This window comes from Bacillus rossius, assembly GCF_032445375.1.
Source record: "Bacillus rossius redtenbacheri isolate Brsri chromosome 9 unlocalized genomic scaffold, Brsri_v3 Brsri_v3_scf9_2, whole genome shotgun sequence".
Taxonomy (NCBI): domain Eukaryota; kingdom Metazoa; phylum Arthropoda; class Insecta; order Phasmatodea; family Bacillidae; genus Bacillus; species Bacillus rossius.
The window spans coordinates 13,908,929-13,923,215 of NW_026962013.1; the positions used below are offsets into that span (position 1 = coordinate 13,908,929).

General features: G+C 46.3%; 2 protein-coding genes across 7 annotated transcripts in view; one reads left to right on the top strand and one right to left on the bottom strand.

Moving 5' to 3' along the window:
* Window positions 1-14,287, top strand: part of LOC134543051 (probable G-protein coupled receptor 139) — a 75,719-nt gene that overhangs the window by 57,406 nt on the left and 4,026 nt on the right. For all 6 annotated transcript variants that reach the window (XM_063387764.1, XM_063387765.1, XM_063387766.1 and 3 more), the window contains 2 exons: window positions 8,823-9,023; window positions 13,036-13,225. In XM_063387764.1, the coding sequence (XP_063243834.1) occupies window positions 8,823-9,023; window positions 13,036-13,225 (391 nt within the window). The remainder of the gene's footprint in view (window positions 1-8,822; window positions 9,024-13,035; window positions 13,226-14,287) is intronic.
* On the bottom strand, window positions 157-3,688 carry LOC134543260 (collagen alpha-2(I) chain-like). The gene is made up of 2 exons (XM_063388173.1): window positions 3,556-3,688; window positions 157-1,421 (listed from the first exon to the last, which is right to left on the bottom strand). Exons 1-2 carry the CDS (start codon window positions 3,686-3,688, stop codon window positions 157-159), a joined length of 1,398 nt encoding a protein of 465 aa, XP_063244243.1.

Consider the following 14,287-nt stretch of genomic DNA (forward strand, 5'->3'; position numbering starts at 1 on the left):
TGCACTGCGTGCAGCCGGCAGCAGCCGTGCCTGCCGGGTGTGACTGCGCTAACTGCCCCTGTGTGCGAGCTCCCCGCTCCACTCCTCTGCACTGCGGGCAGCCGGCAGCAGCCGTGCCTGCCGGGTGTGACTGCGCTAACTGCCCCTGTGTGCGGGCTACCCGCTCCACTCCTCTGCACTGTGGGCAGCCGGCAGCAGCCGTGCCTGCCGGTGTGACTGCGCTAACTGCCCCTGTGTGCGGGCTACCCGCTCCACTCCTCTGCACTGCGGGCAGCCGGCAGCAGCCGTGCCTGCCGGGTGTGACTGCGCTAACTGCCCCTGTGTGCGGGCTACCCGCTCCACTCCTCTGCACTGCGGGCAGCCGGCAGCAGCCGTGCCTGCCGGGTGTGACTGCGCTAACTGCCCCTGTGTGCGGGCTACCCGCTCCACTCCTCTGCACTGCGGGCAGCCGGCAGCAGCCGTGCCTGCCGGGTGTGACTGCGCTAACTGCCCCTGTGTGCGGGCTACCCGCTCCACTCCTCTGCACTGCGGGCAGCCGGCAGCAGCCGTGCCTGCCGGGTGTGACTGCGCTAACTGCGTCTGTGTGCGGGCTTCCCGCTCCACTCCTCTGCACTGCGGGCAGCCGGCAGCAGCCGTGCCTGCCGGGTGTGACTGCGCTAACTGCCCCTGTGTGCGGGCTCCCCGCTCCACTCCCCTGCACTGCGGGTAGCCGGCAGCAGGCGTGCCTGCCGGGTGTGACTGCGCTAACTGCCCCTGTGTGCGGGCTTCCCGCTCCACTCCTCTGCACTGCGGGCAGCCGGCAGCAGCCGTGCCTGCCGGGTGTGACTGCGCTAACTGCCCCTGTGTGCGGGCTACCCGCTCCACTCCCCTGCACTGCGGGCAGCCGGCAGCAGCCGTGCCTGCCGGGTGTGACTGCGCTAACTGCCCCTGTGTGCGGGCTTCCCGCTCCACTCCTCTGCACTGCTGGTAGCCGGCAGCAGCCGTGCCTGCCGGGTGTGACTGCGCTAACTGCCCCTGTGTGCGGGCTTCCCGCTCCACTCCTCTGCACTGCGGGCAGCCGGCAGCAGCCGTGCCTGCCGGGTGTGACTGCGCTAACTGCCCCTGTGTGCAGGCTACCCGCTCCACTCCCCTGCACTGCGGGCAGCCGGCAGCAGCCGTGCCTGCCGGGTGTGACTGCGCTAACTGCCCCTGTGTGCGGGCTACCCGCTCCACTCCCCTGCACTGCGGGCAGCCGGCAGCAGCCGTGCCTGCCGGGTGTGACTGCGCTAACTGCCCCTGTGTGCGGGCTACCCGCTCCACTCCCCTGCACTGCGGGTAGCCGGCAGCAGCCGTGCCTGCCGGGTGTGACTGCGCTAACTGCCCCTGTGTGCGGGCTTCCCGCTCCACTCCTCTGCACTGCGGGCAGCCGGCAGCAGCCGTGCCTGCCGGGTGTGACTGCGCTAACCGCCCCTGTGTGCGGGCTACCCGCTCCACTCCCCTGCACTGCGGGTAGCCGCGCGACTCGCCTGCTTGTTTCGGCGATCCCAGAGACTGATTATCTCTGCTTGTTGCTTGCTATATGTTGGTGTGTCTTTGAACATGTTACCGCGGCCGCTTTGTGGGTCTTCAATCTGACCACGAGGAACCCGAGACTTTCGTCGTCAACTGGTACCGTTGTCCCAGGCAGCGAACTTCCATACAGATGGGTTAAAAAACTGGTGCAGCGTTACGAAAAGTGCGTTGCGATTATGTGGGAAAATGAAATAAATATGTAGTGAACTAAACATGTCAATAAAAACCGTTTTTCGTGAATTTTATTTTATTAATGACCAAACGTTTTGTATTCAAAAAACAGCTCTTTAATATATATATATATAATGTTATGGGTGTGTTGAGTAATGCCACTTGCGTACGCCTCTGGAGCCACTACTTTTGAGAACTGTGAAAACTGGTGACAAGTTGCACGACACAGGCCAGTGCTGTACTTCCGCGCACCGCCCGGAAGTCGACTGCGCGTGAATGACCTCACAGAGCGAGGCGAAGGGAAAAATCTCTCCCCGACCGAGTGCTCAAAATACGTGGAGTGTCTCTGGCCAGCGGCCAAGGCACCTGAGTTCCATTGCGCGTGTGTCTGCAGGCTCGTCTTAGAGTGGGGGGTCTCACACATCAATGTTGATTTTTAACTTTTAAGTGAATTTTCTTTGGGCGAGATGTGAGTTAAATATGAAGGCCCAATTTTTATGCAAAGTTTTCGTGAAGCATTGTTGTGAAACGTTTCTGACGCGAACAGGTCAGAGAATAACTACTTCGCCAAAGAGATATAAAGAGAGCACTATGCTATATACGTTGCCGGGCTCGGTTTCGTTCTCCTCTCTGTGCGGTGATTCGTCCCCCACTAAAAAAAAAAAAAAAACCAAGTGGGATAAATGAACAACAGAATAAGAAAGTTTGCACATGCTTGTTTCAGAATGGCGATGGAGCATTGGAGTCATTAATTAGTAGGGACAAGATTTTATGGTTTTATTTCTAGGACAGTTTCATTTTTAAAACAGGAGATTTCGGTGAACGTTATTATGTGATAATGTTGCGAGCATTTAGTAGGTAGTTAAATTTAGGTTATGTTTTTTTTCTTTTGTTTATTTATTTACGTAGTGAATTCCTTCAAATGCCAGGTTATTGGTTAATGAGAAGTTATGTTGATTATTTGTGGATTTAAGTTCATATTTTTTTTCCAATGATGAAACTTCTTTTTTTTTCTAATTTTTAAAGTTACTATTGGTATCGGCAAGACTTAATAGGCACGCGTCACCGACATGCTAGTGATATAATACCAAAATAATTTTGTTACGTACATTTGACGTAGAAATGATGTCACATTACACGTTAAAAAAAAAAGTTTTAAGTTTTCACTTCTGACGACACTCTAAATGACTTGCCTTTTCGTTTTTTTTTTTTTTTTAATTTGAGTTAAGTTTTGTCAAAATGCTAATTGATTTCGCGTTTTTTTTTTTAGCTACATGTCGGGTGTTCATGTGTTGTGTTGACTTGGCTCTGCGGTGTTCATTTATGTTCTATCGCGATTCGCCGCGTGATCTCGTCCCGCCAATGAGTCAGGGGAAGCTTGAGCGACTGGAGAAACCTGTTCCGTGGGATCTTTGAATATATAGGTATACTGTATAGAAGTCGCGAGTGGATAGGATTTACTCTACGTTTTTCAGGAGCTTATGATGAGCAGCTTGGGAACTTCACCGCTGCAGTGCGCTGCCGTAACGCCCTGTATCGTCTTAGTTGTTATTTACACGTTAGAGCGCAGCACTGTCGCCCGCTGTCATTCCCCGCTCCCCTCATCCATCATTCACTGCAGCTCAACGTCGTTCAACAGGAGGGGGAAGGGGTGTTTGAAGAGTTCGAGACTTGTCCGCTAGGGACCACCACAAGTCGATGCCCTAGAGATGTGTGGCGATTGCGGCGGTGAATTAACCAACTACCTCAAAACCGTATTAGAAATTTTAACCTGGGCTGGCGACTTCTATACAGTATATATATTCGAAGGTGGGATCACGTGGCCACAGTCACCGACTGTGTACGTCCTGGCTCCTGGGCCGAGGAAAGCAAGTGACGGGCGCGACACACGTTTCGAACTGCTCTGATCTCGCTCGAGGGCGATCGGCACTGACGATGGCTGCGAGCCGAGGCGGGGCGCAGTCATCCGCACGGACGAGGCCTAGCACTCGCTACCTGGGGAGTGACCCACTCACTGTCTCACCATGCTGGGTTTCCCTGGCCCCTGGTCATGCCTGAAGCTCTAACACCTTCCTGATCAAAAGGGAGGGGGGGAGTAATCCCTTGACATCTTTGTCTCAATATCACCTGTTCTGGAATGTTTTAAAAAAAATTTGATCTGCAAGCCGACTTCCAACCTATCCTAAAGGGAGGGAATTTGAAAAAAAAAAATGCAGATATTAAAATAAGTACGTTAACAAGAGGCGTTGACAGTTTCATCATCATTCTTAACATGCATCTTCCAAAATAACAGACTCTCCACCGAGATTTTCAATTTTTGTCATATATATATATATAATCTGCCACGTGGGGCAGGTGGAGGGTGCCGACCATAGGTTGGAACACAGATGTCTCACGGCAACGCCTGCCACGTTTCGCTAGTGCGTGGCGAATCATTATTTAATCCATTGGTGTAGCTCTCGGTAGGTACACAACATTTTGCAGGAGTAATTTAGTGAATGGAACGGAAATGCGCGACCACGGTGCTGCCATCTGTGGCGGATGGCGGGAACCAAAGTTTATATGAGACAGAGGGAAACTTTGTAGTATTAACTGTTTCATGAATTTTAATTTTGACAGTATTTTAATAAAAATTCCTTGTAAAAATTTAGGTCCACAGCCGGTTTTAGTATTTTTTTTTGCTTTTATTGGAGCTCTACAAATCGAATTATTCTACAGTCGCCAGCGAAATCTAGCGGCGGGTGCGGAAACTACGCGTGACTCGCGTCAAGAAATTGTGACGAATCTCCCTCTCATTTTGCCGTCAGATCTGTGGTAACTACACCTACATGTTTCGCTAGATCTATGAGAATATATACGTAACCGTTTTAGCTATCACGTTGGACGACAGACTTGTGGGACTACTTTCGTTACTATTAGGTACACGAAATGGCATATAAGTTCATGCTTCCATGCCTCCCCCCTTCTTTTTCTGGATCCACCAGTGCAGACCATCGGGTGATGCATAAACAGAAAGACGTTTAACTCTATATCACAACCAGGGAGAGGGGGGGGGGTTGAAGGGGTCCAAGTGAGAACAATATGGTGGAGGCAGCTGCCGCCGTTAATTTTCCTCTCCGCCGACGCAGCACATTTCACCGCTGAGAGCTCCGTGACGTTCGATGCAAGGAGGAAATATAAATACGTTCGACGGCAAAGAGAAGGAGCGAGCGAGAGTTTGTGTGTGTGAGAGAGAGAAAGAAAGAAAGGAGGGGGAAAAAATATATATCTCGGCGCGCTTGTTGAATGGGGCCGTGCGGAACAGCAGAAATAGAAACTTCGCCATTTCGCGGGCTGACGATGGGAAAACATCCGAGCCCAGGTCATCCGAAATGATGTTGCAACGTGTAGTATCTTACACCCCCTCCCCCGGCCCACAACTCATCACCCTCTTCCCAAAACTCCTTCCCGATTTATTTTACGCCCGCTGCTTAAAAAGAAAGCGCCCCAATTTTATACCCGGCGCCACCTTCAACACTACGTTACATACAAGGCCACAAAGAATATCATTTATATTTATTTCAACATTTATTTCTCCTCGCGTCATATTTTAAAAGGTCGTTTGGATTTTTTTCTGCGCCAAATTGCTTGTTTGTGGTAAACAAATGACAAGGACAGTAGTACAGTTATTCTCCTTTAGAACATCTGACGTCATTTAAAAAACAAACACCGTAGAACCGAACACAGCTTCTTGGCGGTAACTAGATGAATCAGGTTAGAATTTTTCTTCTGCAGAAGAAATTGTACACTCTTTACCCAAACATTGATTTAAGAAAAAGTATTATTGTTTTCAGTATGTCACACGTATCATACTTTCTTTACTGGAATAAAATGGGAAATGGCATATCGCTAAGGTTTCCTCATTCGAGGAATGTTGTATCTTCGACGACAGCTAAGTCACATAGACTGAAGATGGGCGTAGACATATTTTCGTTTTCTTCACACGAGGACAACTTTGACTTAAGTTTTGCCAACAGAGATTTCAAATTCAGCTGATGCAAATAATACATTTACATTTGCAAGCGGTACTACAACACATGAAATTTTTCTTAAAAATTAATATATTTAAATTAGTAATTTTACCCACTACACATTTAAAAACTCCAATAATAAAATATTAAATACGGCCAAGATATGTGTTAGCGACAGTTCTGGTGACAAATAAAGCCAATCATTGTTGGGGTCACATATTTTTCCTGCGTTTTAAATAGCCACCATTAGCAATCAATGTTAGGGGGAAAAAAGTCCACCTCAGCAACAAGACTTTAAAGAGTGGGTGAGTGCAATATTTGTCAAGTAAATAATTAATTGAAGTAAAAATAGAACTGGCACGCCACTTCTGTGTAGCAAAAAAATCTGTGGTAAAAATGACAGAGATTAATGATAATTACTGGCCAATTTTTTTAGGGGAATGTATTTTTCGCGAAGAGAACTAGACACTTTTAACGGTGCGTTCGGGGCCGCTACGTTTTCCCCGGCAAGACCGAAAACAGACTGGGAGTCTGTGAGAGCTAAAGGATGCAGCAAGCAACCCAAGCTGCAATCCAGTGAATGTGTAAGAACCCGGCATCGAGTGGAAGGTTCTCAAAACGTTCGCTCATGTTGCTATTAGCAAGATATGCCGATCGCTATAGTTGTCAAAGAATGCAATTTATTGAAAATAAGATTTGTTCCAATGATAAACGCATGTTGCCGAGAGTTCTGTTTCATGTGTACTGACCCACCTATGTCCTATCTATAACCCTTCAACTCTTTGTTGTACTCCCGCAGCCAACACACTCATTAGAGTGCAACGAAATTTGTGCCCGTGATAGCGGTTTCCTCGCTGTAATGGGATGTTGCCAGCAAGAGCCTCATTTGATCAGGCCGTTGAGGACATGTTTCCTTCCACACAGAGTTATTGTGATTCGTGTGCCTATTGTGAACATGCACCTAAAATAACATCAACCTCTCACGTAGCACAGATGGCCATACAGTATTTTAACGGATTTTTGAAATATTTTCGTGAAATACTCACTTTGCTTAAGGCCCTGTCACACTGTCTAATATTTGTATCTAACACATATGACAATAGAGTTGGACTTGAAACGACTTCCAATTTTCTCCACAAAATAAATTTGATTAGATCACACTAACAAAATTTATATTTGGTCTGACCTTGTTCAAACTTTTCCATTTTTATCTCATTTTGAAGTTAAATAATATATCACAGTGCTAGATGGGATATTGCGCTGTTTGATTATTTTAAAATGTTTAGGAATGTATACATTTAAGTCACAATAATATTTGTTGCATAATAAAAAAAGAGAAATGTACAGTGTTTTTTATTGCCATTTTTGCTCATAAAATTATTTTGAATGCGATATTTATGTTAGTTATTTCACTTTTATAACTTCTTTAATCGTTCATTTGTTTTTCGCCTTTATAAAGATCTGTTGTGACGGAAATGGATGTCATTTCCGTTTTCAATAGGGCGATTTTGATTCGCTGACTGCATCCAACATATTTCAGAACCAGTCCCGTGTGTAAAATATGTTATGGAAACTGAAGTCATCCAACTTGTCAAACAAATATGGCTGCGCTAGTGAGATATTTGGTGGCGTCATAACCCTTGAACTGTACTTGACACAACATATTGGAAGGTGTTGGAAGCGAGGATTTGACAGTCTGACGCATGGGGGAGGAACTACAATTGACGAGACTTGAGACCTAGTTTTTTTGACGTGACGTCTAATAAATCGATGAACGCCGGCTGCACACACGAAAAAGTGTCCCGTTACGCACATTGTCCCGTTACGCTGTGTCCCGTTACGCTGTGTACCGTTACGCTCATTGTACGCTTGCGCCGCATCTCTCTTCCACTCGAATGTTTATAAAGTGAAGTGAAAAGTTAATGTGGTTTTCATTGCTTATTACAACAACAATTTCGGCAATAAAGGTTAATTATTCTTGCATTTTAAAAATCTGATTACTAGTATAATTTCAAGTATTTATTCTTTTATTATTTAAATAAAAATGATTCAATTTTATTCATAAAGTATGCAATCATTTCATCAATGTTTTGTTATGACGTTGTCACGTTAAACTATCGTCCGTAAACAGACTTATACAACCAATTTTTTTTAAAGTAGTCTAGGACCCGCCCGCTAGACAGCAGCTTTCATAATGTATTGCTAACTCAGCTACATTGATTTTGAGAGGTAATACATAAGCTATTACCAGGCAAAAAAAAAAAAAAAAACAGTGAAAATTAATTCTCTCGCTATTTCGATAGCTACATATTTTGTGGTGTGTCTTACCAGATATATTTTTGCATCTCCTACTCATTTATATCTAACATTACTTTTTTTTAATACGAAACAGCATTAAGTGTTTTTTTTTCGCACATACTCGATGCATGCGACCCTCTCCCTGCATGGTTAATCCCAGCATGACTAGGCCTGAGACGCACCTAGGTCCCTCCCCTAACCAGGACCCCTCCCGAACACACTTAGTTTTTAGTTAGGTTAGGAAAAAAAATTGAAATCACATGTACTAAACAATTAAACGTCAAGTAGATAAATTAACATTTTTTTTAAACCTAAAACTTTGTTAGAACCTCTAGTCCGAGTTTTTTTTTTTTTTGTTATTAGTTATGGGCCCGCCCAACAGATAGCGTCACATGTCGCGCGAAACGTGGTTTCAGTCTCCGCTGTAAGAGTCTCCCTCCTTGTTCTGTGGGAAGCCTGAGATGTACATCAAGTTCTGTCCCTGCCCGAACACGCCCGAATATTCACCTTCGGCCAACCTCGGGTTTATTTATATATATATTTATATTTCTCTGTTTATTTTAACGTAGCTATACTAACCTAACTAACCGTCCATAGTGTTTTAAAGTGTTTTAATGTAGCTAACCTAACTGATCACTTTTAATATTTTAATTTCTATTTTCCTGCGCAAAAATAAAACAAATCCCGAGGTTGGCCGAAGGTGAATATTCGGGCGTGTTCGGGCAGGGACAGAGCTTCCCGGGCCGGTGCAGTCGCACGCACGCATGTACGCCGGGCGCGGCTTGCCTGCAGATGGACGCCTCGCCGGCGGCGGGCAACTCGTCGGCGTGGGAGCCGCGCGAGGAGTGGACGTGCTCCTTCAACATGACGTCGCCGCTGCCGCAGAACCTGTCGGCGGCCGAGCAGTTCCGCGACGGCTCGCGCTTCTGGATCCAGCGGGTGCTGGTGCCCGTCGTGGTGGGAGTCGGCGTGCTGGGCAACGCCGTCTCCATGGTCAGTGCCGGCCCTTACAGGTCACGAACACTCCGATCGCACGAGGGGGATAGTTAGGTACGTGGTGGGGGAACCGTTAGAAGAGGGGAATAGTTAGGTACGTGGTGGGGGAACCGTTAGAAGAGGGGAATAGTTAGGTACATGGTGGGAGAACCGTTAGAAGAGGGGAATAGTTAGGTACGTGGTGGGGGAACCGGAAGAGGAGGAGAATAGTTAGGTACGTGGTGGGGGAACCGGAAGAGGAGGGCAATAGTTAGGTACGTGGTGGGGGAACCGGAAGAGGAGGGGAATAGTTAGGTACGTGGTGGGGGAACCGGAAGTGGAGGGGAATAGTTAGGTACATGGTGGGAGAACCGGTAGAGGAGTGGAATATTTAGGTATGTGGTGGGGGAACCGGAAGAGGAGGAGAATAGTTAGGTACGTGGTGGGGGAACCGGAAGAGGAGGGGAATAGTTAGGTACATGGTGGGAGAACCGGTAGAGGAGGGGAATGTTTAAATACGTGGTGGGGGAACCGGTAGAGGAGGGGAATAGTTAGGTACGTGGTGGGGGAACCGGAAGAGGAGGGGAATAGTTAGGTACGTGGTGGGGGAACCGGTAGAGGAGGGGAATAGTTAGGTACGTGGTGGGGGAACCGGAAGAGGAGGGGAATAGTTAGGTACGTTGGGGGGGAACCGGAAGAGGAGGGGAATAGTTAGGTACGTGGTGGGGGAACCGGAAGAGGAGGAGAATAGTTAGGTACGTGGTGGGGGAACCGGTAGAGGAGGGGAATGTTTAAATACGTGGTGGGGGAACCGGTAGAGGAGGGGAATAGTTAGGTACGTGGTGGGGGAACCGGAAGAGGAGGGGAATAGTTAGGTACGTGGTGGGGGAACCGGAAGAGGAGGTGAATAGTTAGGTACGTGGTGGGGGAACCGGAAGAGGAGGAGAATAGTTAGGTACGTGGTGGGGGAACCGGTACGTGGTGGGGGAACCGGAAGAGGAGGGGAATAGTTAGGTACGTGGTGGGGGAACCGGAAGAGGAGGAGAATAGTTAGGTACGTGGTGGGGAACCGGAAGAGGAGGGGAATAGTTAGGTACGTGGTGGGGGAACCGGAAGAGGAGGCGAATAGTTAGGTACGTGGTGGGGGAACCGGAAGAGGAGGGGAATAGTTAGGTACATGGTGGGAGAACCGGTAGAGGAGGGGAATGTTTAAATACGTGGTGGGGGAACCGGTAGAGGAGGGGTTTAATTAGGTACATGGTGGGGGAACCAGTAGAGGAGGGGAATAGTTAGGTACGTGGTGGGGAAACCGGAAGGGGGGGGGGGGGAATAGTTAGATACATGATGCCGCGGGAACCGGTAGAAGAGGGGAATATTTAGGTACGTGGTGGGGGAACCGGTAGGGAAAGGGAATAGTTAGGTACGTGGTGGGGGAACCGGTTGAGAAGGGGTATCGTTAGTTACTGATGGAGGAACCAGTAAATGAGGAGACGGCAGGGGAAAGGTAGAATTGACGCAGCATGCTTGTACATTTGCATACTTTGATACATGCACACTTGCATCTTTGCACATTTGCATACTCGTATATTTGCTTGCTTGAACACTTACATACTTGCATTCCTGCATACTTTCATACTTGAGCAATATCATTATTTAGTGCTCGTATACTAGCATATATATTATCTGTGACGTCAGCCAAAGAGAATTATATAATAATATAATAAGCAAGATGTTTCACTTTTGTTTTGCGTGGACTCCAAGTGTGGTATTTAAGTTTAATATTGTTAAACTTGTAGACTTTTTGAATGATATAACTTCAACAATATATGGTGTTTACGTTTTGCATAATTAGTTGGCAAAGTTAATTTTTGTTACCTTTTTTGTGCAGCGTGGATAAGAAGAACCAAATGAAACAAATAACCAAAATTTTTTGTAAATAAAGGAAATACTGGTGGTGGCTACAGCTTGGTGTGGTTTAAATTACTTTTGTTTTATTGAGCCTTTTAAAATCATCAAATTTCAGAGTATTTCAAAAGGCTAAGAGATATTACATATGTATTTTTTTAAAGAAATTAAACAATGCCACATAGAAGCCAATAAAATTGACTTTTAATCTATAAATTTCCAGTTTTATATTCCAGTTCTTTCTCCTTATTTATAATGCATTAATACCTTACAAAATGCAACTTTACCAGTTAATTATTACATACGTATGTTATATAATTTTTTTTTCATTTTGTGAAAGTTCAGGCACTCAAAAAGTCGAAAAGTTGAACCTTGTTGAACATAAATATAACATAATGGCCTGGAACGGTATGTACCCCCTTAAACCGCTACAACTGGCCACCGCTTTAAGGCACTATAGACATAGAACTGGTGTGTAGACTCGCGTCGTGACAGACCACTAAGGTGCCTTAAGCGGCGATCCTTTAATTTTATGGCGGATTATTAAACCTAGATTCTCCTTACTTACCTAACTGTGCACCAAATTTTTTAATGATTAGAAAAAAATCGAGAAAACATCATATTTAAATTTTTCCTTTGTCCAAACAATTCGTGTTTAAACGATGCTGTGAAAGGAACGTACAATAACTCTTAAACACGGCCGTCAATGGAAAATAAGGACCCGGGGGGCATATAATTTTGTAGGGGCCCTCTGCCCATTACTTACTATACAATTCTTCAAAACCAACAAATATAAAAAAAATCTTAATATTGTAAATGTTTCAGTGATCATAGCTGCAAAATGTAGCTTGTGTGTATTGCATAACTTGTAAGGTTTCCATTGAATTCTATTAGCAATTCCTACTTCCGCACGCACACACACACACACACACATATATGTCATTCGTCAGAGTGTGGATGCGCTTTTACAAGCCTCAAGGGTTCTTTCCGAACTAGCCCCTGGACTGATCGTGTGTGGGGGTCTTTAGGCAAATATCGTAATAGGACAATATGGGAAACTCCGACCAATTAGCTCTGGAGGAGCACGAGACACTTACTGCATTGCTTTCAAGCTAGTTTACACTCCACGCCGCTAGATGCCACCACTATCACTAGTTTCACCCACTTAAAAAACATTAGGTACTATCTTTGAATATATATACTGTATAGAAGTCGCGAGTGGATAGGATTTACTCTACGTTTTTCAGAAGCGCATGATGAGCAGCTTGGGAACTTCACCGCTGCAGTGCGCTGCCGTAATGCCCTGTATCGTCTTAGTTGTTATTTACACGTTAGAGCGCAGCGCTGTCGCCCGCTGTCATTCCCCGCACCCCTCATCCATCATTCACTTCAGCTCAACGTCGTTCTAGGGGAGGGGGAAGGGGTGTTTGAAGAGTTTGACACTTGTCCGCTAGGGACCACCACAAGTCGATGCCCTAGAGATGGTGGCGATTGCGGCGGTGAATTAACCAACTACCTCAAAACCGTATTAGAAGTTTTAACCTGGGCTGGCGACTTCTATACAGTATATATATTCAAAGGTACTATCCACACCGCCAGGTTCGCTGACATCACTTGTCTCGACTGTATTTCTTACCAGTTTCCAATATTGTCCCTACTACAATATCTGCGTACTACAAGGGCACGGAAACTATGGGGTACTGTTTGCTCCGAATTGACAATATGGATTGAACTGAAGCCATCCCCACACACGATCAGTCTTTGTGTTGCTATTGCTGTTGGATGTTGTCTTTTCATCGTAGAATAGGGAAGAAACTTTGGATGCTGCAGTTGCAATTGCACTTTTAGCTGGACAAACAAAGAGTGAGAACGAAGATGTCTACCACTGCACTCAGCTGATGGGCTGATTGTTTGGACTGGCGAGACGCTGTTTCCACACACGGCAGTTCGGACTGAGGGTTCCTGAGCCCACAGTCCGAGTTAGTGGGAATCCATCAGTCCACCGTCCTTGCTCCCACAGGGCAGTTCCGACTGATGTACCTGATCGTATGTGCATGTGTGTGTGTGTGGGGGGGGGGAGGTTATATAATACCGGTAGCATGACGCGGACCGCGCGGCTGCGCAGGTGGTGCTGACGAACCGGCGCATGCGCAGCTCCACCAACGTGTACCTGACGGCGCTGGCCGCCTCCGACCTGCTGTACCTGGTGCTGGTGCTGGTGCTCTCGTTCGAGCACTACCCGGGCGCCAGCCGGCCCGAGTACTACGCCTACTGGCAGTTCCGCCGCTACGCCATGTGGCTCGTCGACGCCGCCAGTGAGTGCGCCCCTGCGTCCACACTGTCACGAATCGAGTTGTTCGACTCGAGCCGAACAGAAAGTCGCCCCAGTCTGGACGTGACGAACGAGGCGCTTGTAACTTGAAAGTAGAATCGAATAGAGAAATGATCCAACCCGAATGTGAAATGGATAGGGGTCGGAGTTGAAATACGAAATCGAATGGGGTGGCCTCGTATGGACGAGTTGAAACCTGTCGAACAATGGCGCGGAAACTTCCTCAGTATTATCCCCTCGGTCCTCGCGTGAACATCGCATGATGCTCAATTTCAAGTGATTATGTTGAATTAAATATTGGAGTGGAGAGATGAAAACACTTTGAAGTTCATTGAAATGTTCCGCGCCCGGATATCGTTGTGGGATTCAAGGGACAGTGCTTATAAAAACAAGGTAAAAAGACACGGTATGATAACGAAAATTGCCATTTCATTTTTAATTTATAAGGAGGAAGTAGAATGCAAAAATAAAAACTTGAAAGAGCTATTTCTTGAAGTAAACCTCTTTCAACCATTTCGACTCGTCCACACTACAGAGCTGTTTGGACGTAATGACGAATCGAAAAAGTCGAACGGAAAAGTCGAACAGAATGAGACGAACGTCGCCTTTCGTCATAGTGTGGATACGCCTTTACAAACCTCCAAGTATCGAAACGAATAGGTCATTATTCGTGCTCGATACTTGCACTTCGATGTATCGAATATTTGTTGCATTATAATTGTAGTTGAAGCTGTTTCATGTCATCTCGTGTAACGATCAAAATTTTGGTTACAGCTCAGTTTCACATGCCATGTTGATTGTTTTTGATGTGTAACATACTGTCTCTCGGTATACGGGAAGTGTGTAACCACGGTGCTGACATTTGTGGCGGATGGTGCGAACCAAGGTTCACAAAGCCAAAGGGAAAATTTATATTACTAACTGTTTGATGACATTTAACGAGGTGGGCAGTGTGTTCATACAATCTATTGCCGGGATTTATTATTTTTTTCATGTCTTTATCTATTTATCGGAGCAGTTTTATTATATAGTTTAAAATTTCAGT

Coding starts and splice junctions, on each gene's coding strand:
- LOC134543260 (XM_063388173.1), bottom strand. CDS start 3,688: ATGACTGCGCCCCGCCTCGGCTCGCAGCCATCGTCAGTGCCGATCGCC. Junction 1,422..3,555: donor AGCCAGGACGTACACAGTCG/GTGACTGTGGCC, acceptor CACACCCGGCAG/GCACGGCTGCTGCCGGCTGC.